General features: G+C 56.9%; 2 protein-coding genes across 4 annotated transcripts; both read left to right on the top strand.

Annotated features, from left to right (window-relative positions):
• Positions 1-2,353: 2,353 nt before the first annotated feature.
• Positions 2,354-13,998, top strand: WDR81 (WD repeat domain 81). Its single transcript, XM_068976996.1, has 10 exons — positions 2,354-6,035; positions 6,955-7,062; positions 7,302-7,492; positions 7,602-7,792; positions 8,049-8,214; positions 8,294-8,459; positions 9,151-9,840; positions 10,750-10,895; positions 11,191-11,370; positions 12,728-13,998. Exons 1-10 carry the CDS (start codon positions 2,354-2,356, stop codon positions 13,046-13,048), a joined length of 5,841 nt encoding a protein of 1,946 aa, XP_068833097.1. The 3' UTR covers positions 13,049-13,998.
• Positions 13,999-14,830: 832 nt separating this feature from the next.
• SERPINF2 (serpin family F member 2) lies at positions 14,831-22,596 on the top strand. 3 transcript variants are annotated; one of them, XM_068976812.1, is made up of 10 exons: positions 14,831-14,967; positions 16,099-16,165; positions 16,307-16,348; positions 16,467-16,529; positions 16,810-17,011; positions 17,618-17,761; positions 17,918-18,121; positions 18,912-19,054; positions 20,670-20,874; positions 21,498-22,596. In XM_068976812.1, exons 2-10 carry the CDS (start codon positions 16,103-16,105, stop codon positions 21,905-21,907), a joined length of 1,476 nt encoding a protein of 491 aa, XP_068832913.1. In that variant the 5' UTR covers positions 14,831-14,967; positions 16,099-16,102; the 3' UTR covers positions 21,908-22,596. The 3 variants fall into 3 exon arrangements, with proteins under 3 accessions (XP_068832913.1, XP_068832914.1, XP_068832915.1); XM_068976813.1 differs by having other exon boundaries at positions 16,310-16,348; XM_068976814.1 differs by having other exon boundaries at positions 14,833-14,967; positions 16,310-16,348; positions 16,467-16,539.
• Positions 22,597-27,126: the final 4,530 nt, after the last annotated feature.

A 27,126-nucleotide genomic window follows, 5' to 3' on the forward strand; every position in this document is an offset into this window, starting at 1 on the left:
CTGGGTTAGGAAGATCCCCTGGAAAAGGGAGTGGCTACTCACTCCAGTATTCTTGCCTGCAGAATCTCGTGGACAGAGGAGCCTGGAGGGCTACAGTCCACAGGGTAACCAAGAGCTGGACACAACTGAAGCAACTTAGCACGCAGCACACAAGAAGCAGGCACTACCTCCAGACCCTCCTCTGGTCTTAGGTACTTAGACCAATGTTAGGGATACAAGATTGTTAAGAACACATAATTTCCCAGGTGAAAAAAAAACAATACGGCACGATGGTTACCAAAGGGAAAACAGTGGGGGAGGGACAAATTAGGAGCTTGGGATTAAAACACACACACTACTATATAAAAAAACAGATAACAAACAGAGACCTACCATACAGCACATGGAACTCTACTCAGTATTCTGTAATAACTTATATGAAAAGTATCTGAAAAAGAATAAATATATGTATATATATAACTGAATCACTTTGCTGTACACTTGAAACTAACACAACGCTGCAAGTCAACTATATTCCAATAAAATTTAAAAAACAAAACAAGGGATTTCTCTGGAGATCTAGTGGTTAACTCTCTCCTACTGCAGGAAGCACAGGTTCCATCCCTGGTTGGGGAACTGAGATCCCACATGCCACAGGGCATGGCCAATTTTTTTTTTTTTAATTAAAAACAAAATAGTACTTGGCCAAGGAGTACAAAGAACATTGGTTTTAGAATGAGCCAGGCCTAGATTTGAATCCTGGTTCTACCACTTCCTAGCTATGGGACCTAAGCAAATTACTTAGTCAGCTTCCTCATCCTAAAACGGATCTAAAACTATCCTCTTAAAAAGGGTTGTGGTGAGAATTTAAAGTATGCAAACTGCTTAGCAAGATGCCTGGCTCCTGATCAGTGCTCTGTAAGTGGTGGCTGTTATTATCGCTCAAGGTCATGTGACCAAGCACATCAGCAGTTCTAGCTGCCTTTTTCAAGAAGGATACAGATGAAATCAAATTATGGCTGAGCCATTCCTGTTCCTCTCTAATTAGGACTTTATTTTTTTTCTTAAGTGTCTTTATGGAGCTCCCACACCTCCACACCAGACTCCTACATGAGGCAAACTCTCCTTCTAGGAGTGGGACTGGAAAAATAGATACTGGTGTCTCGCTGAAGACAATGGCCTGTCAATCCCACAAATGAGTCAGAACCGAGACGTCTTGAAGGAGTCCTGTAGTTCTGGCGCCAGCTCGCTGGTTTCTGCTCCCTGCCATGTTGCACCTTCCCCCCAGCCACCGTGGCATCTGCAAGGCTCTGACAACAGCAGGCAGGCTCTGACAACAGCAGGCAGGCTCTGTCAACAGCAGGCAGGCTCTGTCATACTGCAGAGACAGATCTTCAACAGGAAGTCTTGGGGGAACATTTCCATCCTGGCTTTTCCGCCTTCAACTTCTCTGCCCAAGATTGCCCAGAATTTTTATTATTTAAAAAAAACAAAAAGCCTTAAAAGAGCTGTCAGTGGGGAGGACTCCAGAGCAGATCTGTGCCCCAGTTTGGTGAGTTTCCATGCTGCCACTTGGACAAGCCTCTTCGGAGGTTCTTGGTTTTTTACCTGTAAAATATGAACAATAATAACCGCCCTTCCTAAATCACTGAGAGTTGCCAGGGCCAAATGGAATGTTACTGCTGAAACTTTGGAAAATTAAAAGCTCTTTCTTTTGGAAGGCAGCTTGGAGGCGGTGAAGGGACTTAATGTGAAAAGTCCCAGCTCTGCTTCAGGATTCTTATCGGTAAAACCAGAGCGAGGTGGTTGTGGCGGCGGCGGCGGCGGGGGTGATCACCTGAGGCTGCCCTCTCTAAGGGAAACCCTCCATAGGTCCGCGTCCTAGAGCTTGAAGGAGGAAGTAAGGAGGGAAAGGGAAGTCTCGTGGGCCGCTCATAGCCCCCACCCCTGCCCGATTCAGCCCGGGAGGAAGCGAAGCTGCCACCAGGCCTAGCAGGGTGCGGGTAAGGAGAGGCCGGCGGGCGGTGGCGCGGCCTAGAGGAGGCGGGGTTCCCGGGTTCAGTGGAGCCACGTGCGGTTGTTTCCGTACCGGGCGATCACGTGAGCAGCGTCAGCTGACCCGTCACGGTGGAGCCTGGCGGTGGAGCCTGGCGCTGGCGCCCCTCAGCCCCCGCCCGGCCGCGCCTGGAGCGCAGGACCCTGCGGAGGGGTAAGAGCGCCCCCACGGCCCCCCTCTATCCCCGGCCCATCCCCGCCTCCTCCGCCCCGGCCCCCGTCCCTCGCTTACCCCTACCCACCTGGCATCCGGGAAGCCGAGGCGAGGGGGGCTGTGGCAGGGCTCAGCCCCGCGCTGCCCCCAGGCGGCCAAGAGGGGATGGCCCTGGGGAGCAGGGGGCGGGAAGTCGCGCTTACCGCCAAGGTGGAGGGCTGGTCACCGCCCCCGAGCCCCGACATGGAGGAGCTGCTCCGGAGCGTGGAGAGGGACCTGAGCATCGATGCCCGGCAGCTGGCTCCGGCCCCGGGGGGCGCACACGTGGTGGCTCTAGTGCCCGCGCGCTGGCTGGCCAGCCTCCGCGAGCGCAGGCTGCCCCCGGGACCCTGTCCGCGCGCCGAAGGCCTGAGCGAAGCGGAAGTCAGGACTCTCTTGCAACGCTCCGTGCAGAGGCTGCCTGCCGGCTGGACTAGAGTCGAGGTGCACGGGCTGCGGAAACGAAGGCTCTCCTACCCACTGGGCGGCCTGGCTTTTGAGGAGGGAACTGGCACCCCGGAGACCCTCACTCGCTTCATGCAGGATGTGGCTGCCCAGAATTATCGCAACCTGTGGCGCCACGCGTATCACACTTACGGGCAGCCCTACAGTCATAGCCCTGCCCCCGCAGCTGTCCCTGCCCTGGATTCAGTGCGACAGGCTCTGCAGAGGGTCTATGGTTGCCCTTTCCTGCCACTGGGCGAAGGTGCGCAGTGCCCCTCATATGCCAGAGAAGGCTCCTGTGCCCCTCGGGGCTGCCCTGCCTCTCCCAGTCTTCTGAGAGCCGAGGCTCTGTTGGAGTCCCCGGAGATGCTCTACGTGGTGCACCCGTATGTGCAGTTCTCCCTGCACGATGTGGTCACCTTCAGCCCCGCCAAGCTGACCAACAGCCAAGCCAAGGTGCTCTTCATTCTCTTCCGTGTGCTGAGGGCCATGGATGCCTGTCACCAGCAGGGACTGGCCTGCGGGGCCCTGTCTTTGCACCACATTGCCGTGGATGAGAAACTTTGCAGCGAGCTCCGCCTCGACCTGAGTGCTTATGAGAGGCCCGAGGAGCCGGGGGATGAGGAGACCCAGGAAGCAAGAAACAGGGCAGGTGTCGAGCCTGGCGAGGAGGGAAGACAGGGACCTGGGTGTCCCACATGCCAGGAGGAGCTCAGGGGCCTTGTGCTAGACTGGGTCCACGGCCGCATCAGCAACTTCCACTACCTCATGCAACTGAATCGGTTGGCGGGTCGGCGGCAGGGGGACCCCAACTACCATCCGGTGCTGCCCTGGGTGGTCGACTTCACCGTGCCTCGTGGGCGCTTCCGAGACCTGCGCAAGTCCAAGTTCCGCCTCAACAAGGGGGATAAGCAGCTGGACTTCACATATGAGATGACCCGGCAGGCGTTTGTGGCAGGAGGTGCAGGCGGCGGGGAGCCGCCTCACGTCCCTCACCACATCTCCGACGTGCTCTCTGACATCACCTACTACGTGTACAAGGCCCGGCGCACACCCCGGTCGGTGCTCTGCGGACACGTGCGGGCGCAGTGGGAGCCCCACGAGTACCCGGCCAGCATGGAGCGGATGCAGAGCTGGACTCCAGATGAGTGCATTCCTGAGTTCTACACCGACCCCTCCATCTTCTGCTCCATCCACCCCGACATGCCTGACCTAGATGTGCCGGCCTGGTGCCGCTCTAACCAGGAGTTCGTGGCTGCCCACCGGGCACTGCTGGAGAGCCGAGAGGTGTCCCAGGACCTACACCACTGGATTGACCTCACCTTTGGCTACAAACTACAGGGCAAGGAGGCTGTGAAGGAGAAGAACGTGTGTCTGCACCTGGTGGACGCCCACACACACCTGACCAGCTATGGCGTGGTGCAGCTCTTTGATCAGCCACATCCCCAGCGCCTGGCGGGGGCCCCTGCCCTCGCCCCTGAACCTCCCCTCGTCCCCAATCTGTGGTTCCAGACCATCCAGGAGAGCACAGGCCGGGAGGACTTCCCCGCACAGCTTACGAATGGGATGGGCAGGACGGTTTTGGAGGCCACTCCCTGTGAGGCTGGCTGGGCCAGGGACAGGCCCGGGGTAGGGGAAGATGACTTGGAGCAGGCCACAGAAGCTCTGGATTCCATTTCTCTCGCTGGGAAGACAGGTGACCAGCTGGGACCGTCTCCCTCCTCCACTTCCTCCTCCAGTCAAGTCCCGCCAGGCCTCTTGCCTTTCTCGGGGGCCTCAGCCTCTCGACCGGGCCGTCGGAACAGAGCTGCTGGGGCAGACCCCGGGGAAGGTGAGGAGGGCAGGATTCTTCTTCCGGAGGGCTTCAGTCCTCTGCAGGCTCTGGAGGAGCTGGAGAAACTAGGCAACTTCTTGACCAAAGGCCTAGGGGGCCGCTTGGAGGTGCCTGAGCAACCCTGGGTTCAGCCCCCCGTGCAGCTGCGGGACCTCTTTCATCGGGACATGCAGGCGCTGGGGGTCCTGTTGGCTGAGATGGTGTTCGCCACCAGGGTCCGGACACTGCAGCCTGATGCACCTTTGTGGGTACGCTTCAAGGCTGTGCAGGGGCTCTGTGCACGCCATCCCAAGGAGGTCCCGGTGTCTCTGCAGACCGTGCTGGACACACTCCTGCAGCTGAGTGGCCCTCAAGGCCCCGTGGTTGCAGGGAGGGGCAAGCTGGATCCACTGTTTACATACAGGCCTGTCTCCCAGGGATTGCCCCCACCCTGCCCCGCCCAGCTCCTCAGCCCCTTCAGCTCTGTAGTCCCCTTCCCTTCCTACTTCCCCGCACTGCACAAATTCATCCTCCTGTACCAGATGAGGCGCGTGGAGGACGAGGCCCAGGGGCGGGAGCTGGTCTTTGCCCTGTGGCAGCAGCTGGGTGCCGTTTTGAGTGACATCACCCCTGAGGGCTTGGAGATCTTGCTGCCTTTCGTGCTGTCACTCATGTCTGAGGAGCACACGGCCGTGTATGCAGCCTGGTACCTATTTGAACCTGTAGCCAAGGCCCTGGGCCCCAAGAATGCCAATAAGTACCTTCTGAAGCCTCTCATTGGGGCCTACGAGAGCCCCTGCCAGCTCCACGGCCGCTTCTACCTGTACACTGACTGCTTTGTGGCCCAGCTGATGGTGCGGCTGGGCCTGCAGGCCTTTCTTGTCCACCTCCTGCCCCACGTCCTGCAGGTGTTGGCTGGCGTGGAGGCCTCCCAGGAGGAAAACAAGGGCCTGGCTGGGGCCGCCGAGGACGAGGAAAGTGGGCTCCCGGGGGCCGGGCCCGGGTCCTGTGCCTTTGAGGAGGAGATCCACATGGATGGAGAGCCTGCCGCATCCTCGGGCCTGGGGCTCCCGGACTACATGTCTGGCGTCAGCTTCCACGACCAGGCTGACCTCCCCGAGACGGAGGACTTCCAGGCCGGGCTCTATGTGGCCGAGTCCCCTCAGCCCCAGGAGGCTGAGGCTGTGAGCCTGGGCCGGCTGAGCGACAAGAGCAGCACCAGCGAGGCTTCCCTGGGTGAGGAGCGGGCGGCCGACGAGGGGGGCATCCCGGTGGACAAGAGCAGCCTCAGGTCAGGCGACAGCAGCCAGGACTTGAAGCAAAGCGAGGGATCCGAGGAGGACGAGGAGGAGGAGGAAGGCTGTGTGGTGTTGGAGGTGGGGGAGGGGGAGGGCGAACAAGAAGAGGTCCCTGAGACGTCTGAGCTCACACTCTCCGACACTGTGCTGTCCATGGATACGGTTGTGGCTGGCAACGACGGGGCCAACGGGGAGGAAGAAGAGGAGCCGTTGACTGAGCAGTCGGAGGGTAAAGAACAGAAGATCCTTCTTGGTGAGTTCTCGAGCCTGGAGGTGTTGGTCTGACGGTCGTCATCTGCCGAGCTCTGCACCGAGCGGTGGATGGAGCCGATCGACACACAGCAGAGACGCAGGCCTGCCCTCCTGGAGCTCATGTTTAGCAGAGGACATGCCACGCTGTAGGCAGGAGTTCTGTTAGTGCTGCAAGGAACATGGCTGGGTACTACGAGGGAGCATACAGTGGGATTTAGATCTTGTTTTCAGGGATCAGAGAAGACTTCCTTGAAAGCAGTGCTGGTGGAAGTTCAGTGAGGAGGAGGAAGCGGGGCGAACATGGCAGGGTCTGTGGTGGGAAGAGCATTCCAGGCAGAGGGAACAGCGTGTGCAAGGCTCTGAGGCTGTCATGGTTCCATTCAGGAATCTGAAAGGCCAGTGCAGTTAGACTGAGAGAGTGAAGAGAAACAGAGAGGGTGGAGGGCACCTCCTCAGTTAGAAACTGGGGGAGAGTCACCACAAGAGTAACCTTCCTGCAGTTTGTGCCCAAGTAGGGCTTCCCTTGTGGCTCAGCTGGTAAAGAATCTGCCTACAATGCGGGAGACCTGGGTTCGGCCCCTGGGTTGCGAAGATCCCCTGGAGAACGAAAAGGCTACCCATTACAGTATTTTGGCTTGGAGAATTCCATGGACTGTATGGTCCATGGGGTCCCGAAGAATCAGACATGATTGAGTGACTTTCACTTCACGGAGGTTCCTGGAGCTGCCCCAAAGCCAGACTCCCACAGGCTGCTCTGCCAAAGGGAGGGTGGGGCCTTGGGGCCACCACGCTCAGGACGCTCAGGCTGGGCTCCTGGGTGGAGTTGGGACCAGTGTCACTAGGTGGGGCCCGTGGGGAGGGGTGGGGGAGTCATGAGCCCCCGTTATCTGATGCGCTCAGGGACTACTCCCGCCCTGCAGATACGGCCTGCAAGATGGTCCGCTGGCTGTCCGCCAAGCTTGGCCCCACTGTGGCCTCTCGCCACGTGGCCCGGAACCTGCTCCGCCTGCTGACGTCGTGTTATGTTGGTAAGATTGGGCATGGGGCTTCTTTCAGCTCTGTCCCTCTGGCCCCTGTAGCGGATCCTCCCCGTTCTCATCTCAGACCTCCTCCTGGGTCCCAGTCTTCTGCGAGCGCCTTCCTTGCTTGGGTCGGGCTCAGGGAGATGCCAGGCTGGAGTGAGCAGGAGCGGCCACTGCAGTCCCCGAAGGACTCCTCCCTCTCGCTCTCCGCGGGCTACTCAGGACTGCTGGCCCTTCCTTGGCAGGGCCCACCCGGCAACAGTTCACCGGGGGCAGTGGCGAGAGCCCCCCGCTGAGCGTGGGCAACATCTATCAGAAGAGACCGATCCTGGGCGACATAGTGTCGGCGCCCGTGCTCAGCTGCCTGCTGCACATCGCCCACCTCTATGGGGAGCCCGTCCTCACCTACCAGTACCTGCCCTACATCAGCTACCTGGTCAGTCGGGATCTGGGGGTCCTGAGGAGCCTGAGGGCTGGCCCAGGACCTCTGGGGGTTCCGGGGGGTCTGTGGGGCCACCTGGCCCTCATCCGCTCTGTGGCCACAGGTGGCCCCGGGTAGCACCTCGGGCCCTAGTCGACTGAACAGCCGCAAGGAGGCGGGACTGCTGGCTGCCGTGACGCTGACCCAGAAGATCATCGTGTACCTCTCGGACACCACCCTCATGGACATCCTGCCCCGTATCAGCCACGAGGTCTTGCTGCCCGTGCTCAGCTTCCTCACGTCTCTCGTCACGGGGTAAGTCTCTGCCCGTACCCCCTACCAGGGAGCAGCCCAGCAGAGGGGGCTCCCCCAGAGTGGGGGTGGGGTGTCAGACATCCTGGTTCTCATCCTGGCTGGGTGACCCTGAGCAAGCCACACTTTTCTGTGCCTCCGTTTCCTCATCTGGTTTGGATGAGGTGGTCGTACGGTGCCTTTCGTTTATAGCTTGTAACAGACTCTGGACAAGCCCTCTAGACTGGGGATCACTGAAGCTTATGAGCTCTATTTGCAGGTTCCCAAGTGGAGCCCAGGCCCGGACTGTCCTGTGTATGAAGACCATCAGCCTCATCGCCCTCATCTGCCTGCGTATTGGACAGGAGATGGTCCAGCAGCACCTGAGTGAGCCCGTGGCCACCTTCTTTCATGTCTTCTCTCAGCTGCATGAACTTCGGCACCAGGTGGGCAGATGTACCTGGCAGCTGCAGGCCGGCCAATTTCCGTGGCCTCTGCTAACTCCCTGGGGCTTCCTGCCCACAGGCTCTGAAGCTGGAGTCCATGGGCCACCGTGAGGGCCAGCTGCCAGAGGTGGCCTTCTCTGATGGGCAGCTGCGGCCAGCGGACCCTGCCCTGCTGGACGAGCTGCAGAAGGTGTTCACCTTGGAGATGGCGTACACAATCTACGTGCCCTTCTCCTGCCTGTTGGGTACTGCCGCATCATGTCCCCTCCCAGCCTCTGCAGCTACCATTCTTCCCCTGGGAGGGCCCCACCTCCCGTCCCTGAAGTCAGTAGTGGTTGTTAGGTGCAGTTTTCTGGGTCAGAGCAAAGGGGTTTGGCCTTAGACCTCTGAGTCCCAGTGACATATAAACAGAGACTGAATTTTGGCCAGGTGGGGATGGGGGGCCGCAGGAGTGGCCTAGCCTGTCCCTGGGGCAGGGAGGGGAGTCAGGCTGCCGGACTGATGTCTTAGGAGCCGCCCAAGAGGAATGAGCGGCCCACCATTCACGTAGCTTACTGTGCAGGCCTGGTGCTGTGCCGAGCATCTACGTGTGTCATCTCCCTGAATAGTACGAACAGCCCGGGTCAGACGTGCTGACATCCCTGCACTGACATCTGAGCCGTGGGAGGCAGAGCATCACCTGTCTTGGTCCCCGTTCTGTTTCTGTTGCCCGGTGTGGCACCTAGCACATAGGAAAGATGCTCACATGTCCATACTGAAGGCGTGAATCCAGGTTTTCCTGGGGGGAGGAAGCCGACTCAGAGACACAGAGTTACTTGCTGAGAGTTGCACAGCCAGTATCTTCCCTGTCTACTGTGGTTCCCAAGCCCCTTGGGTGGGTGGCAGCAGTTGCTGGCCATCTCCCTTCATCTCAGGACCTCTCCCGCTCCCATCCAGGTGACATCATCCGGAAAATCGTCCCCAACCATGAGCTGGTGGGGGAGCTGGCGGGGCTGTACCTGGAGAGCATCAGCCCGAGCAGCCGCAGCCCTGCCAGTGTGGAGCCCACTGCACCCAGTACTGGCCCAGAGTGGGACCCCCAGGGTGGGGGCTGCCCCCAGGATGACGGCCACTCGGGGACCTTTGGGAGTGTCCTGGTCGGGAACCGCATCCAGATCCCCGATGACTCCCGGCCTGACAGCCCTGGCCCACTGGGCCCCATCTCTGGGGTGGGCGGCGGGGGGCCCGGCGGCCAGAGTGAGGACAATGCGCTGAAGCAGGAGCTGCCGCGGAGCGCGCATGGGCTGAGCGGGAACTGGCTGGCCTACTGGCAGTACGAGATCGGCGTGAACCAGCAGGACGCCCACTTCCACTTCCACCAGATCCGCCTGCAGAGCTTCCCAGGCCACTCGGGGGCTGTCAAGTGCGTGGTGCCCCTGAGCGGCGAGGACTTCTTCCTGAGCGGCAGCAAGGACCGCACCGTGCGCCTCTGGCCGCTCTACAACTCCGGGGACGGCACCAGTGAGACGGCCCCACGCCTTGTCTACGCCCAACACCGCAAGAGCGTCTTCTTCGTGGGCCAGCTCGAGGCCCCGCAGTGTGTAGTGAGCTGTGATGGGTCTGTGCACGTCTGGGACCCCTTCACAGGTGAGCAGGCCCAGGTGAGGCCTGTTCTGTAGCTGCTGTCCTGTCCTCCACTAAGGGTGGCGGGTTGGGGTGTAACGGTGTGTGGTTGGGGGTGATGCAGTGAGTCCACAGAATGGAGCATTTAGGACTTGGAATCCATCAGACCTGAGTTTGAGGGCCTGGCAGCTTCCTTGCTGAGTGACCTTGAGCAAGTCCCTCTGCGGCTGGAAGCATTGGTGTGTGTGTGTGTGTGTGTGTTTTAATCTTTTGGCCATGCTGCTGGCATGTGGCATCCTAGTTTCCCGGCCAGAGATTGAATCCATGCCCCCTGCATTAGCAGCTCAGAGTCCCCAGCTACTGGACCACCAGGGAAGTCCCTGGAAACATCAGTTTACCCATCTGCAAAATGGGAATCAGAACAAATGCTTAAGTAGATAATGCGTAGAGGTTTGGCTTAACATGTAGCATGTAGTATCCTGGTTGGTAAACAGTTGCTTGCTTATTTTGTGTCATCATTGTAGAGAGAAATAAGGTTAAAAAGCAGGGATTGGGGGGATGGAGTAGTATCAAAGCAGACAGTGGAAGGTGTAGCTTTCGGCCACAGTTTGCTATGTGAGGAGAGAAGCCTGGCATGGCCATGGAGATGTTAATAGAAAGGTGGGAGGGTCAAAAAACATCCTTAGTATTCACTGAGATCTGGTATCTGGGAAGCAAGTATGGGGATAGGGGAGAAGGAAATGGCAACCCACTCCAGTGTTCTTGCCTAGAGAATCCTATGGACAGCCGAGCCTGGTGGGCTGCCGTCTGTGGGGTCGCACAGAGTCGGACACGACTGAAGTGACTTAGCAGCGGCAGCAGGAGGGATAGGAGGAGTTGGGACTCTTCCATCAGTGACTGGAACCCCAGACCCACCATGTCTTTCCTTCACAGGGAAGACTCTTCGCACGGTGGAGCCATCAGACAGCCGGGTGCCCCTGACCGCTGTGGCCGTCATGCCTGCCCCCCACACCAGCATCACCATGGCCAGCTCTGACTCGACCCTGCGCTTTGTGGACTGCAGGAAGCCAGGCCTGCAGGTCAGGGGCATCCCTTTTTCCAGCCCTGGCCTGGGTGCCTGGCAGGGAGGAGAGAAACCCCTCCGCCCACCCCTGACCCCAGAAGAGAGGAGCCCAGGGTGGAGTTTCTCACTGGAGACAGATCACCTGCAGCGGCAAACCCTCAGGGGTGGGGATGAGACTCTGGCCTGGGATCCTGGGGGCCTCCCCTTGATGGGTAATGAGGCTCTGGGGGTTGGAGGTTGAGCTGCACCTGGCGGGGGAACATGGGTTGGACTGGGTGGTGGAGCCCCAGCTTGTCCTCCTCTGCCGGCAGCATGAGTTCCGCCTGAGCAGCGGGCTGAACCCTGGGCTCGTCCGCTCCCTGGCTGTCAGCCCCAGTGGCCGGAGCGTTGTGGCCGGCTTCTCCTCGGGCTTCATGGTGCTGCTGGACACCCGTACGGGCCTGGTTCTGCGTGGCTGGCCTGCCCACGAAGGGGACATCCTGCAGATCAAGGTGACAGGCCAGGTCCCCTCCCCTCCTGCCTGACTGCTCCAGCCCTCACCTCTGCTTAGGGCCCACCCATGACGGGCCCCCTGCTGATGTCCTTCATACCTGCCGGAGGATTGACAGGCAGGGCGGGTCAGGAGCCAGACTGCACCTCAGGGACTTGGGTAGGAGGTGGGCCCCGGGGGCGGGAACCAGGGCGCTGAGCTGACCCTGAGCTTCCTGGAGATGTTCTAATGAGTAACCCTTGTCCATATTTGTCTTACTTGGGGGATCAGGGGTCAGGCCCTGTCCATGACCCAGTCAGGTTAAATAAAGCCCAGCTGGGAGGCTGTTTACTGCCCCCAGACCACTGAGCAGAGTCCATGCCCCTTGCTGAGCTGCCGTGGCGGGGGAAGGGGCGGGTCAGGCCTGGGAATCCTGCTTCCACCTCCACCCTGCCCCATTTTTTCAAGCACAGGCCTCAGGGAGGTCCAGGCAGGGAGGAACAGGGCTATTTGTGGGAGGGATTTTCCGGGCAGCTGGGAGTTCCTCCCCCACCTAAGTGGCAGCCAGGGGACATGCACTGCCACTGCTGGGGGCAGGGCACCCCTGGATCCCTCCAGGGCCCCCTGGGTTCTGTCATCGTTCAGATGCTCAGTCGTGTCCAGCTACTTGTGACCCCATGGACTATAGTGTGCCAGGCTTCCCTGTCCTTCACTATCTCCTGGAGCTTGCTCAAACTCATGTCCATTGAGTCGGTGATGCCATCCAACCATCTCATCCTCTGCTGCCCCCTTCTCCTCCTGCCCTCAGTCTTTCCCAGCATCACGGTCTTTTCCAATAAGTTGGCTCTTCACTTCAGGTGGCCAAAGTATTGGAGCTTCAGCTTCAGCATCAGTCCTTCCAATCAATATTCAGGGTTGATTTCTTTTAGGATTGACTGGTTTGATCTGGGTTCTGGGTGCCTCTAAATTCTGACTTTCCAAGAAAGCATCAGGAGGTCTCCGGGGTCAGCCTGCGTGTTAGTCCTGGCTCTGCCACTTACTGGCTCTGTGACCTTGTATGATGACTTAACTTCCCTGAGCCTTAGTTTTTTTTCTCTGTAAAATGGAAACAACAGCACCTATCTCATAGAGTTGTTATGAAGGTAAATTGTGCTAAGATGTTTAATGTGCCTGATACAACACCTGATGTAGTAAGCACCCAAGTTAGAATGATTACTGGGTCGATGATACTTTAATATACTCATATGAGCTGACGCTAATATAATGTGGGAGGGTGGCAGCCTGTCCCTGACTCAGGACGACACGTCTTCCTGGGAGGAGATGTAGGAGAGAACAGGAAGACTCTGGCCCCCACTGAGGCTCTCCCCTCTCCCTGGCAGGCAGTGGAGGGCAGCATCCTGGTCAGCTCCTCCTCTGACCACTCCTTGACCGTCTGGAAGGAGCTGGAGCCGAAGCCCACGCATTACTACAAGTCCGCCTCTGACCCCATCCACACCTTCGACTTGTACGGCAGCGAGGTGGTGACCGGCACTGTGGCCAACAAGATCGGCGTCTGCTCCCTGCTCGAGCCGCCTTCCCAGGCCACCACCAAGCTCAGCTCTGAGAACTTCCGCGGCACACTCACCAGCCTGGCCTTGCTGCCCACCAAACGCCACCTCCTTCTGGGCTCCGACAATGGGGTGGTCCGCCTCTTGGCGTAGGCTGAGGCAAGATCTGGTCAGGCGGAGACGGGCACACATCCTCCAGGAAGCCGTCGCTCATCTATGTTTCTCCAGTAGCTCCTTCCTGGCAAGCCTCAGGCCTCACGCCCTGGGTGCCCATGTGGCCTGCTAGCTAGGGTGGTGTAGGAGTTTGGGCTCCTGAACTCCCAGAACCACTGAGCCCCCCAGAGGGGATCTCATTCATGACTTGGGGCAATGCTGCTCGGAGCCAGCAGGAAGCAGATGGGAGAGCCTGGCAGGGGCTTCCCTGGTGGCCCAGTGATTAAGACTCTGTGCTTCCACTGCAAGGGGCGTGGGTTCAATGCCTGGTCAGGGAACTAAGATCCCACATACCGAATGGTACGGCCAAGAAATAAAAAAATTTAAAAAGAGGGAGAGCTTGGGAAAGCATCGCTGCCCTCCCTTCTCCGCAGCTCCGCCCTCTGCATCCTCATGGGGACAGGATGCTGTGGGGAAGGGGGAAGGAGACCCCCTGCTCAGCTGTCTCTGCCACAGCCCCCTTCCAGCTGGCTCTCTCTGACCATGTCCTCCAAGGATAGGGAAGCTGCCCCACACTCCAGGACACTGACGGTGCTTGGACTCCAGCCTCGAAGGGCTGACCATGGTCCAGGAGTTAAGAGCCTTAGGCTGGGCTCTTAAGTGTCCACCCAGCCAGGCCCTGGCCAGTGTGGGACCAGTAGGGGAAGAAAGAGGGCAGGACCAAAGGAGGACAGATGGAGGGGCCAGATGGTGCCTGCCTGGAGTGACCCCACGCCTTGCCTGCCCACCCCTCACCACAGTGTTTGTGCCTTGAGCTGATGAGGCAGCTTCTGGGTCCAGAAGCCTTGGGGGAGGGGGTCCAAGACCCTGAAAGAAGGGGCGAGAAGAATCATCTCTGCATCTCAGGTCTCCCTCCCCCGGGGGGACAGGAAGACCCAGGTGTCACAGGTCCTTGCATTCTGGAGCAGAGATGAGGTCTGAGGCTGGACCCCTGCTGCCTTCTCACTATTTGCAATAGATGTAAATATGATCAATAAATCCTGTGGAAGAGCCATGGATCCGAGTGAGGCTTTTCTTGATGGTGGTGTTGGGGGAGGAAAGGTTGGGACCCCGTAGCTTCCTGGACAGAGAGGAGGAGGGGAGGCATCCTGACCATGGTTCTTCAGGTGGATACAGGGTCCACGGCTTCTGGTTCATGCAGCCCAGAACCCTCATCCCGAGGAGGGGAAGGAAACATTGCTTCCGAGGATGTGGGATGCTGGGAGAGGCATCTTTTCTCTCTCCTCCCCCTGCCTTCTGGACTCAGGCTGGAGGCAGCCAACCAGGAGCCGGAACATGGGAGGACAGGGATTCGTATCCTGCATCCTGATCCAGGTTTCCTCCCTTGCCTTTTGCAGCTTCCCCTTCCCTCTTCTTGGGAGGGGGAGGCAGTTCTGAGGAAGAGGCGAGGACCGTGGCAGCGGGAACCTGAATGTGACTCAGCCCAGCTCTGCGTCCTTGGCCAGGTCACACAGCTTCTCTGAGCCAGATTAAAGCGGGGTTAACCCCCCACTTCACGGGGTCACTGAAAGTCCCCTGTCTTTCTTGGATCTAATCCCCTGATTGAAGACAGCCTCTTTGTCTCCTGAATCTCCTTTCTCCAGGCTCAGGTGGGACCCACCTCTCCCAGAGTTCCAGGTGGCTGTCCCAGTATGAGATGCCCTGGTGGGAAAGGGGCTTTTGGTTCCAGTATCAATGTTTAACCGGATGTGCAGGTCAATATTTACCAGAAGAGAAGGCAACTGGAACAGTGGTTGGCTGAGAGCAAAGGTCCTGGTGGGAGGGGAGGGCTCAGCTGGGCTTGCTGGAGCAGGGCAGAGCGTGGGAGCACCAAGCGCGGCCGGAGGGAGGTTGTGTACAGCAGTGAGGAGCCTGCAGAGGTAAGGGCGGGGAATGCCTCAGCCTGGAGGTGTCCACCTTGCTGAGGGGGTCTGGGCTGAATTTATTCAGGAGGTTTGTGACTTCCCAGCCTCCTGAGATGATGAGGAGCGGTGGGGGCGTTCAAGGGGAGTCTCTCTGGGAAATGAAAAACTGGAGGTCTTTTTCTTGGCAGGAAGATTAAAAACCCAGGTTGGAGATTGGGGCCCTGGCCAAGGGTCCTTGTGTGGGACACGGAGGGGGCTAGGGGTGACAGAAGGACACTTGAGATGGGGGCGGGGTGGGGGTGTGTTCGAGATTCGCTCCGGGGCCAGACCAACACCTGCCCATCCCCACCAGTCATCCTGGCTTCCCGGAGTCAGCCTGGGGCTAGAGCGGGGGCCGAGGCCTATGTTTTCCGTAAGTCCAAAGGTGGCTCTGGCCACAGTCATTCATTGGGCTCAGCCGTTGGGTCAATAAGGCCAGTCTGGCCCAGCTCCCCACCCCTGCTGAGACCACAGGCCAGCCCACCCTTGTGGACAAGACCAGGCCAGCCAGAAAGGGGGGTTGGATCGGAGCTCTGGGGAGGGAATTCCAGTACGGAGCAGGCTTCAGGACAGGCCTCCCAGAAGAGGGGCCTTGGGAGGCTGACAAGAGCCATCGCTGTGTGCTGGCCCTTGCAGTCAGGGCTCACCAAGACCGACTTGGGTTCGTCTCCACAATACATGTGGGAGGAGGAAGGGACTTTTGCCACCATTTTAAAAGATAAAGCAGAGCCCAGAGAGTTTAAGGGACACGTCCTGGGTCCTCTGCCAAGAGGCGAAGCCTGGATTCAAACCCAGGTCTGACTCACAATTCCCGGCCTTGAGAAATGGGGACTTTTTCTGTGTGGGTAATATTTTCTGCCATGAACCAAAACACTTTCAGGGCATACAGTGTAAAAAACCAGAAAACACAAAGGGGGAAGAAAGCAATTCGGGAGAGAGTTCGAGCAATTCACAGCTCAGAGAGACACGCTGTGGGTGTGGGTACTGCAGCTGGCATTGTCCCTTCTGCTTGGTGGCTCAGGACTCCAGCTGCCCATGAGCCTGTGGGTGGGATTCCTCGGCGGGTGCAGGGGTGAGGTAGGAACAGAGCCTTCCCGTCCTGCACAGGAACATGGCGCTGCTCTGGGGGCTCCTGGCACTCAGCCTCTCCTGCCTGCCAAGCCCGTGCTCAGCGGTGAGCCTGGGCTGAGGTCTGGGTGGGGCAGGGCGGAAGCTCTGGGAGAGGTCGAGGGTCTTGGGGAAAGGGGTGGGGGGCTGGGTTGAGGGAAGTCTTGGCTTCAGGGTTTCCCTCTCCTCTCCCCGCCCCCTCTCTTAGCAGTTCTCTCCTGTGAGCGCCATGGAGCCCTTGGGTCTGCAGGTACTGGGGAATGAGAGGCAGGTCAGGGAGGAAGGTCCCCAAGGGCCTCCCCTGTGGCTGGTGCTGGGTGGGGGGCTGTGGGAAGGGCTGCTCTCCATCTGCTTCCTCCTTTCTTCAGCTAATGAGCGGGCAGGCCCAGGAGAAGCTGCCCCCACTTTCCCTCCTCAAGCTGGGCAACCAGGTACAACCAGGTGGGGCTGGGGAAGAGTGGGCGGGACCCACGGGAGGAAGGCAGATCCGAAGGGCAAGGAAACGGGGAGGGGAGGGTGGCAGTGAGGCTGAGGCCTGAAGGGAGAGGATGGGAGGGACGCGAGGGAGGAACCTAGCCCCCAGAACGCCGTCGCCCACGTCTGGACGGGGACAAGGCCCTGCTGTCTCCAGTACAGGGGCTTTGAAGGAGATCTTCAACAGAGCTGACCCCTTGACACCAATGCTCCCCCCACCCCCATCTGTCCCTGCAGGAGCCAGGTGGCCAGATTGCCCCGAAGAAGGCCCCAGGAGACTGCAAGGCATCCCCAACCCCGGAGCAGACACGCAGGCTGGCCCAGGCCATGATGACCTTCACCACAGACCTCTTCTCCCTGGTGGCCCAAAGCTCAACCAGGCCCAACCTCATCCTGTCACCTCTGAGTGTGGCCCTGGCACTGTCTCACCTGGCACTAGGTACTGGGGCAGCAGACCAGGAGATCAGGTGCAGACCAGGAGAGCTAGGAGGCCAGCAGGAGCTCGCCTCCTTCCCCCGAGCTTACTAGCGGGCACTTCCTCCATCAGGATCTCTTGAAAGTCTGTTAAAAACACAGACTCATGTCTCCGTGAATCAGAGTCTCAGGGATTGGGCCCAAGATGGGCCTCTGGTGATTTTTACAAGAGTCTGGCAGTTCCAACATCTCTTTTGGACTGGAGGGTCTCATGGTGGGACAGAGTCCAGAGAGGGAAGGTGATGAAATGTCACCCAGACTAGCAGCAGCAGAGATGGAAGTAAACTTGGGTGTCCTGACCCTCAGGAGGTTGGAGGAGATAGTGTGGTCTTGTGGGCATGCTCATTGTAGATATTCAAGGGGGACAGGAGGACTTCCCTGGTGGTCCAGCACTTAAGACTCTGCGCTTCCATTGCAGGGAACATGGGTTCAATCCCTGGTCTGGGAACTAAGATCCTGCAATGCTGCAAGGCACAGCTCCCCACTCCCCCGCCCCCCCCACAAAAAATAGAGGGTTAGGAAAAGACGTGGGGGTGAGAATGCCCACTGCTGCTGTGTCCTCCCCGCTCAGGTGCTCAGAACCAAACGCTGCAAAGGCTGAAACAGGTGCTGCATGCAGACTCAGGGCCCTGCCTCCCCCACCTGCTCAGCCGCCTCTGCCAGGACCTGGGGCCTGGGGCTTTCAGGTTGGCTGCCAGAATGTACCTGCAGAAAGGTAGGTGTGGGTGGTGGCAGACACTGCCTAGGTAGCTAGGTAGTGCTCTGGGGTGGACAGGGTGAGGGAGATGGGCGTGGGCTCAGGCCACTGGTCGGAACGCTGATGGCTCTGGAGCCCAAGTCCTGGCAAAAGCCTGTGCTCTCTTCTGTGTAGGATTTCCCATCAAAGAGGACTTCCTGGAACAATCAGAACAGCTCTTTGGTGCAAAGCCCATGAGCCTGACGGGAAGGAAGGGGGAGGACCTGGCAAACATCAACCAATGGGTGAAGGAGGCCACCGAGGGGAAGATAGAGGATTTCCTCTCAGATCTGCCAGATGACACAGTGTTGCTTCTCCTCAATGCCATCCACTTCCAGGGTGAGCTCCTCCCCTTCTCAGGTCCCCACCTGCAGCCCCTACCCCTGCCCTGTAGGCATGCTTTGTTCTGAGGGTCCCTCCTTCTCCCCAGGGCTAGGCTGGGAGGCGGTAGGGAGGGTAAGAGATAGGTCGCAGTGTTGCTGGGAGGAGGCCCAGGAACTGGATGGGGCTTTCATGGAGAGTTCCCTAAGAGGAGCACACGGCAACCCACTCCAGTATTCTTGCCTGGAGAACCCCAAGGACAGAGGAGCTTGGCGGGCTACAGTCCATGAAGTCGCAGAGTCGGTCACGACTGAGCAACTAAGCGCAGCACAGCCCTAGGAGTAGCAGTAACAGTAGCTGCGTTAGTCATGTCCAACTCTTTGTGACAGCATGGATTGTAGCCCGCCAGGCTCCTCTGTCCATGGGGTTCTCCAGGCTAGAATACTGTCTTCAGAGGATCGTCCCAATCTGGGAACTGAACCCGGGTCTCCTGCATTGCAGTCAGATTCGTTACTGTCTGAACTATAGGGAAGTCCTCCCTAGGAGGAAATGAAGTCTGAAAAAACCTGGGGTGATGGGGGATTTCCTGGGAGCAAAGCAGGGTAGGGAGAATGAAAGCCCAGATTCTGCAATTGCTCCAGAGAAGACAGCTCAGATCACCTGGGTATCACCTGGCACACTACTGCCTGGTGCCTTACCCTCCACCTTTTGTCCCTTTAATGGGTTCTAGGTGGGACGGGGAAGAAGCTGGTGGTGTAGACCCTACCTTGGTCCCAGTCTAAATGGCCCTGCCCTCTGTTGGATGCAGGCTTCTGGAGGAACAAGTTCGACCCGAACCTCACACAGAGAGACACTTTCCACCTGGATGAGCAGTTCACGGTGCCGGTGGACATGATGCAAGCCCTCACGTATCCGCTGCACTGGTTCCTGCTGGAGCAGCCTGAGATCCAGGTTACCCTTGACTACTCAGGCCGGGCCTGGGTGCTGGGAGGTGGGAAAGGAACTGTGCAGCTGTGGGCCACCACAGGGGCTCAACCGTGCACCCCACCTTCCTTGCAGTCTTGTCACGGGGGCAGGTGGCTCTGAAAAGTCTTGCTGGGCCCTCACCCAGCGGGACTGAGACGCGAGTCTCTTTGCAGTCCATTCATTGGGCATTAGTTGTGTGCAGACTCTGTCCCAGGCACTGCGGTTCAGTGGAGAACAAGGAAAACCAAATCCAGAGAAGACGCACAGTGCATGAGCAAACAGAGATCAACAGGATAATTTCAAAGAGTCGGGGGAGGTATTTTAGCTAGAGTGGTCAGAGAGCCTTCTTTGAAGAAGGGACATTGTTGAGGCCCCTTTGGCTAAGGGGATTCATTTCAAGGACCTGTGGGTTGTGGGGCAGCACAGGGCCTCAGCAACCCGAAGCCTTTGAGATGCGACTTGAGCTCTCACACATGCTCCTTAGAAAGGAGGGTCTGATTGGGATGGCTTCGTCAGCTTCCTGATGGAGCATTCTGACTAGAGAGAGCGCTGTGCTGTGTGTTTCAGGTGTAGCCTCCCATGCTTCTAGCCTGAACGTGGTCCCCTTGGCCTGAGTGAGCACTGGTCCCTGGGCCAGTCAACTGAGATGGCGGTGTTGGTTAATTTCACAAGGCCGTGACTGAGAGGGGCTGTGGGCAAGGCAGGCCCCCTGGAACAGTGTCCCGGCCTCTCTCCAGTTCACCCTGACACGAGCACCATCTGATTCACCTCCCCACCAGGCTGTGTCCTGCCCACACTTCCTTCACCCTTTAATTTTTTAAATATTTTGTCTGTGCTACTTGGCATGTGGAATCTCAGTTCCTCAACCAGGCACCGAACCTTTGTACTGGAAGCATGAAGTTTTAACCACTGGACCACTAGGGAAGTCCCTTCCTTCAACCTTTAGTCTCCATCCTTTGCCCTCCTTGGCCCTCGTCTTCCTTGCACCCTCTGCAGGCCAGCCCAGGCAGCCAGATGCTGGCATTCTCCCTCCCACTGCAGGGGTCCTGCCCCCTGGGTGCTCTGCCTGGAGGCTGGGGAGTCACATCCATCTGGGCCAGTGGACCCCAATGGTTTTACCCCTTCTTGAGCTGCAGAAACCCCCATTCGCATGAAATCTTACCCCAAATCACAGTATAAATAGGCAGCCTGGCAAGTCACTGTTGGAGGAGAAAGGAGTAGAGAGGGTACCCCCCTCCACCAGGGAAACCTGTTCCACTGTACACAGGGAGGAAGCGAGAGGTGGACACTGGGAGTTCCTCATTCCAAGTCACGGGCTAGCTGGTGGCAGGGGAAGAGAGAGAAAACTACCATTTATTGAGTGAGCACCGCCTGTGTGCAAACACTCTGCTAGAAGCTTTTAACAGTGTATCTCTTTCCGTCAGCTGGCAGTGTGGGTGGGTAGTGTCACTTTGCCCATGAGGAAGTGGAGGCTCAGGGAGGTCCCCCTCCCCTGACACACCTGTGAAGGCTGGGCTGTCTCATAAGGGATGCTGGCCCAGCTCCCACCTGGGCCTGGGCACTTTCTGGCCCTCATGGTGTCTCCTTCCCCTGTCTGTAGGTGGCTCATTTCCCCTTTAAGAACAACATGAGCTTCGTGGTCCTGATGCCCACCCGCTTTGAGTGGAATGTGTCCCAGGTGCTGGCCAACCTGACCTGGGACATTTTGCACCAGCCCTTGCTGCGGGAGAGGCCCACCAAGGTCCAGCTGCCTAAGCTGCATCTCAAATACCAACTGGACCTGGTGGCCACCCTCAGCCAGCTGGGTAAGGAGGCCGGGCATGGGACAGCCCCCCACTCAGGCTAGGTGGGGTGGGTGAGGAGGAAGTTTCCAGCTGGCAGGTCAGAGTCAGAGCTAGCCTTGTGTCCTGGACTTTTCTGGGGCTTAGGGAGGTGAGAACCTTTGGATCCTCTGTCCTGGGGAGGGGTGCGTGGCCCAGCCATTGAGGGCCTTCTCTGCTCAAGACTGAGCACTGTAAAGAATCCTGAGTGGAGAGCCAGAGTGGCACATGAGCCTCCCTGGCTCCCCTGCAAGAGGCACGGGAAGCCCACCATGTGCCAGGAGCTCAGTCTTATGGGGTGGGCAGGTGAGGAATCAAGTACTTAGAATTCAGCATAAGTGTTAAGATTGAAGGCTTCTCTCCCGTTCACCTGGGAGAACACTGAAAAGGCACCAGGCACCTATCTGGACTTTGGGGCAGACAATCAGGGAAGGCTTCCTGGAGGAAGGGGCCTTTAAGCTGATACACAAAGGTTAAATAGGAGTTAACCAGCTCTCTGTGAGTTCAAGGTGTTCCCTGACCAGGATGCCAGACACCCTTCCAGGCAGGTCCAGGCAGCCTGTGGGGCAGAAGGCAGCTCTGACCAGCCATCTGCTGCCCCGGGGCAGGCCTGCAGGAGTTATTCCAGGCCCCGGACCTGCGTGGGATCTCCGATGAGAGGCTGGTGGTGTCCAGTGTGCAGCATCAGTCGGCGCTAGAGCTCAGCGAGGCCGGTGTGGAGGCGGCCGCGGCAACCAGCACGGCCATGTCCCGCATGTCCCTGTCGTCCTTCGTCGTGAACCGCCCCTTCCTCTTCTTCATCCTTGAGGACAGCACCAGCCTGCCCCTCTTCGTGGGCAGCGTGAGGAACCCCAACCCTGGCGCGCAGCCGGAGCGCAAGGAGCAGCAAGACTCCCCCAGCAGGGACTCCTTCCAGGACCACAAAGGCCGCCCCCGCGGAGACAAGCCTTTCGACCCAGACTTGAAACTTGGGCCCCCCTCAGAAGAGGATTACCCTCAGCCTAGCAGCCCCAAGTGAGGGGCTGTGGCCTCCAGCATCCCGAGTCTCTGCTTGGACCAACCTCTCAACTTGTGTGACTCTTTCCAAAAACAGCTTTGTGGGATTGGGGCTGGGGGCCTGGGGAGGGCAGTCTGGGAGAGGGGAGGAAGGGAGCCGTTCTCTTGTCTCCTCTTGGGGAGTTTGGGGTGGGGTGGCGCTGGGAGGAGGGCAGGTGTCAGGGAACCATGGGCCTCGGTCCCACATCGCTTCTTCCAACGGGGCCCAGAGGGTGTCCTGGTTTGGGCCTCATACAGAGGGGCAGCAGTGGATTGTTTTGTCAGGAAGGTAGGTAGTTTATTCCCTAGGGCAGCTGTGTGCCTCCACACTTGTTTACCAGAGAGGGAGGGACAGGGAGGAGGGGACACCCTGGCCGAGGAGAGGGGGCGGCCGCCTTGAGGTTGCACAACACGGGTGGAGGTTGAGCTCCCCGCACCCCTGCCTCCTGAGCTGCCCAGGGCCCACCAGCCTCCTGCCCACTGTCACCCCAGTCTCCCCGCTGGTCCTCGGAGGTGCCAACACTGCCAAGACTCCTCTTCTTCCTTCTCCCCCTGCCCCCTCTGAGCGGCGTCTCAGTGGCTGAGAGGGTGGGGAAGAGGGGGCATTAGCTCCCGAAGGCTCTTTTGTAAAGTTTTTGTAGTGATTTTTATGCCACGTGAATAAAGAATGAATGGCCCTGTCTGCTTTGATGCCATTGTTCGGGGTATGGGTGGGAGCACAGGGTGCTGGGGGAAGGCGGGAATGAGGCTACCGAGCAGACGAGCAGAGAACCAGCTGGGCTCCAGGAAGCAGTCCTTTCCTTGCCACGTCTGGCCTCTGGCCACGTGCCAGCCCTTGTCCAGTGCGCAGGCCCTCTGACCTCGCCAGCCTGGCTCTGCTCTCAGCCTGGTCCTCTCTCCGGGCCTCAGGCAACCGGCAACAAAGGTGGCCCAGAATAGCGCCAGCCTCCTGGTTTGGGAGAAGAACTGGCAATTAGGGAGCTTGAGGAATTTCTAATTACACGCCGGCCCCCTCTGTCAGGAGCTGGCGCCCGCCAGCCAGGAAAGGGAGGGGAGCAGGCGGCTGGGAGCACGGGCTCCAGCTGGAGACTGTCAGCGCCTGAGGATTTGGGGGAAGCGACTGGGGGCACCTGGGCACAGGGCTGAGGGCCACATGGCTGTCCACGTGGGTGGGCTCTTGTCTGTGAGTGCAGGTGTCTGTGTGGAAGCAGCCACTTGCAGCCCTGTGGTGCAGTGGTTAAGAGCAAGTCCCTAGGACAGGCTCTGGCTTCTAACAAACCAGCAGGGTGGGGAGATGAGAAATAAGTCAACAAGCAACATACATGGTGTGTCAGAGGGGAATGAGTGCTCTGCTGAGAAGTAAAGCAGGGAAGGCCTCCCTGAGGAGGTGACTTTGGAGCAGAGACTAGAAGGAGGTGAGGGCAGGCACTAGGGGGACATCCTGAAGAAGAGCATCCCAGGCAGAGGAGTGGGAGCTGCCAAAAGGTTTAGGATGAGCAGGAGATCCGTGGGGCTGGAGGAGAGAGAGAATTGTAAAGAGATCGTCGGTAAGTTACTGGAACAAATCGGCCAGCCCGCCCGCTTAATTTTCCCACTCCTGAGTTTTCTTCAGTTCTCTCCTGTCTATTCGGGCTCTAGCCACCATTTGGCTCTAGTCATCACACCCAGGGTTGCCTGACTACATCTTCTGCCCTGTGAATACTTGTCAGGTGCCTCTGCTGGGCCCAGCAGCACCCCACGCTCTAGGGCTGCAGTGATCCAAAAGCCGACAAGATCCTCCCCCACAGAATCTAAATCTGGTGGTAGACTGGTCTAGTCCAGCAGTCCCCCACCTCCGGGATCTAATGCCTGATGATCTGAGGTGGAGCTGCTGTAATAATAATAAAGTGCACAAGAAATGTAATGTGCTTGAATCATCCCCAAATCCCCTACCCCACTGGGTCTGTGGAAAAACTATCTTTCACAAAACCGCTACCAGGTACCAAAAAGGTTAGGGATGCTGGTCTAGACAATAAACAAGTTAAAATTTTGGATTGAAGTATAGGGCTTCCCAGGTGGCTCAATGGGTGAAAACTCCATCTGCAATGCTGGAGACACAGGAGATGCTGGTTTGATCCCTGGGTCGGGAAGATCCTCTGGAGGAGGGCATGGCAACCTGCTCCAGTACTCTTGCCTGGAGAATGCCATGGACAGAGGACCCGGGCAGGCTACAGTTCATAGGGTCACAAAGAATCAGACATGACTTAGCAACTGAGCATGCACGCATGCATAGTATGCTGAAGCGTAATGAGCTGGACACGACATAGCGATGGAACAACAACAAAAGTGTAATGAATTTGTTTCACGAACCGTGCGCCCCTGTGCAGATCAAGAAGCAGTACTCACTCTCCTGACTCCTGATAATGGACTAGTTTCTCCTGGTTTTGAACTTGAAATAAAAGAAGCATGCAATCCGTGCTCCCTGGTGCCTGGCTCTTTTCATTTAACCTCCTGTTTATGAGATTCATCAGCCCCATGGGGATGGCGATTATTTACTCCCTGTGGAAGAATTTAATTGAGGGGCGCCATGGTCTGAAGTAAGCTCTGGAAGGCTCATTTGGATGTCGGGTGAGCAGACGTCGAGGGACAAATGCAGGAGGAGGGAGGCTGGTTAGCAGGCAAGAGTCGAGTCGTAGGTGGCTTGGCCCAGGGTGCTGGCTGTGGAAATGCAGGGAGGTGACCAGACTTCAGGTATGTTGTGCAGATAGATGTTACAGAATTTGTGCATAGATTGTAGCGGAGATGAGGGAAAGGAGAGGCTCGCAGATATAGGGTTCATCATTCAAATCCCCGGATTTTTGTCTTGAGAAGATGAGTTTTACTGAGATGGGAATCTGAGTGAGGGACAGACTTTAGGATTGATTGGAGATGTCCATTTTGAACATGACTGAAATGCTACATTGATACAGAGCAGCCGTATGTCCCAGTGTGCCCCGGGCAGTTCGAGTTATCTCTGTGGTTCCAGTTTAATTCACAGCATCTATTTTTGATCTTAGAAGTGTTTGGATGATGAATTTTCTGCTCCTCTCACTTGCTGGGCATCCATGTGGTTATGTCAAAGTTGAGGCTGGAAGTGTGTATTTGGGAACATACAGATGCTTTGAAAGTCACAGAACTGGCTGATGTCACCTAAGAGGAGATGAAGAGAGAAGAAAGGGGGTCCCAGAATCAAGCCAGCAAGGAAGGTGGAAAAGATGGGGCTTGTGAGATGGAGAAAAATGGGAGGATGTAGGCAGTCAGGGTTTCAAGAAGGAGGAAGAGTTGGCTGCCTGCTGCCAAGGGCAGAGATGTCTGCTCCTTTGACAGCAGTTTCAAAGGAGAGCTGGGCACAGAAGCAGGTTGGAGGTTGAGGAGGGAAAGTGCTAAGACAGTGCCGATGCCACGGTAACTAGCTCTGTCCCATGTGGGTGGGAGGAAGGATGGAGAAACGGACAGTAACTCTAAGGGAGACGGCAATGAAGGCAGTGCCTTCAAACAGGGAAGTAACAGAGGCTGTTTTACGGCTGCGGGATGGTCCTTCAGAGAGGGGCATGTTGATTACACAAGAGCGGGGCGGCCCATACAGTGCTGCCGTGACACTCTTGCTACATCCTTGTGCACATATGCAGTCTTTTTGGCTCAAACACTTGGAATAAATGAGTTGTGGGTTTGCGTTTTCTTTCACTGCCAGGGCTGCCCCATACAGTCATTATTTTTTTCGAAATTTTGGCTGCACCTGGTCTTTGTTGTGGCATGTGGGCTCAGTTGCCCTGCAGCATGTGGGATCTTAATTCTCTGACCAGGGACTGAACCTGTGTCCCCTGCATTGAATTCTTCTTCTTTTTTTTAATATTTATTTGGCTGTGCCAGGTCTTGAGGCATGCAGGGTCTTTTAGTTGTTGAACACAAAGTCTTAGTTGTGACATGTGGGATCTGGTTCCCTGACCAGGGATTGAACCTGGGGTCACTAAGCGTGGAGTCTTAGCCTCTGGACAGCCAGGGAACGCCCATGCTAAATATGGTTATGCACAACTTTGCTGTTTGTTGCCAGATTGTTCTTCAGAGGGGTTGTATCAATTTACGTTCTCATAAGGAGGGCCCGAGAGATCCTAGCTGTCCGTATGCTCGCTAGTACTTGGTATTCTCAGAAGCTCCAGTTTAGCCCATCTGAAGAGTGTGAAGTACACTCATCAAAGTATGGTTTTAATTTGCATTCCCTTGATTAGCTGGTGAAAAAAACATCTATTCATAAGTTTATTAGACACTCAGGAGTCTTCATCTGTGAATTACCTGGGCCTGTTTTTCTGTTGAATTGTTTTATTTATTTGTAATTATTGCTCTGTTATAGTTAGTAATCTTGTCAGTTACCTGTGTTACAAACATTTTCTCTTAGTGTGAGGTTTGTCTTTTCATTTTGTTTTATGGTACCTGGTCACGAGAACACGTTTTTAATTTTAGTGCCAAATTTATCAGTCTTTCACAATTTGTGCTTCTTTTGGTGTCTTGTCTAAAAAAGCATTCCTATTCAGAGACCACAAAGAAATCCATCTATACATTTTACTAAAATGTTTACTTTTTTTTTTTCCAGTTATGTATATCTGTTTGTACTTGCTTTTTTTTTTTTTTAATGGAAGAGAAGGAACGAGTGGCTTTATTTCATTGCCAGGCAAAGGGGAACCACAGTAGGCTATTGCCTCAAGAACTGTGGCCCCTAAATTTGTTTTTTAAGGCATTAAAATTATCTTTGAAAGGATCCATACAAAAGAGATTATTATTACCTGTCTCCAGAGAGTGTGGACTCAGGTGACTGGAGATCAGAGGGAAAAGAAGACATTCTCTTTAGATAGTTTTGAGTTTTGAACATATGAACAAAATACCTGTTCAAAAATAAGTTGAATAATTTAAATAAAAATTCATTAAAAAGGTGCTGCAAAAACAGAAATTGTTTTCCAGAAACACTTAAATCTCTAGTGTACCTACAGTTAATTTTTGTGTATGTTGTTGAACAGGGATCCAACTTTAGCTTGTCCACAAAGATGGTCATGCCTTCCCATGCTTCTTCCTTATTACTCTTTTGTTTGGGGCTTCCCTGGTGTTCAGATGGTAAAGAATCTGCCTGCAACGTGGGAGACCTGGATTCCATCTCTGGGTGGGAAAGACCCCCGGGAGGACGGCATGGCAACC

The sequence above is a fragment of the Capricornis sumatraensis genome, chromosome 8, assembly GCF_032405125.1.
Source record: "Capricornis sumatraensis isolate serow.1 chromosome 8, serow.2, whole genome shotgun sequence".
Classification (NCBI taxonomy): Eukaryota; Metazoa; Chordata; class Mammalia; order Artiodactyla; family Bovidae; genus Capricornis; species Capricornis sumatraensis.

Bases quoted from the DNA above. Each gene is read 5' to 3' on its own strand.
- WDR81 (XM_068976996.1), top strand. From the start codon at position 2,354: ATGGCCCTGGGGAGCAGGGGGCGGGAAGTCGCGCTTACCGCCAAGGTG. The intron at 6,036-6,954 runs GTGAGTTCTCGA...CCCGCCCTGCAG, and splicing joins AGAACAGAAGATCCTTCTTG to ATACGGCCTGCAAGATGGTC. The intron at 8,215-8,293 runs GTGGGCAGATGT...TCCTGCCCACAG, and splicing joins TGCATGAACTTCGGCACCAG to GCTCTGAAGCTGGAGTCCAT.
- SERPINF2 (XM_068976812.1), top strand. From the start codon at position 16,103: ATGGCGCTGCTCTGGGGGCTCCTGGCACTCAGCCTCTCCTGCCTGCCA. The intron at 16,166-16,306 runs GTGAGCCTGGGC...CCCCTCTCTTAG, and splicing joins TGCCAAGCCCGTGCTCAGCG to CAGTTCTCTCCTGTGAGCGC. The intron at 18,122-18,911 runs GTGAGCTCCTCC...TGTTGGATGCAG, and splicing joins CAATGCCATCCACTTCCAGG to GCTTCTGGAGGAACAAGTTC.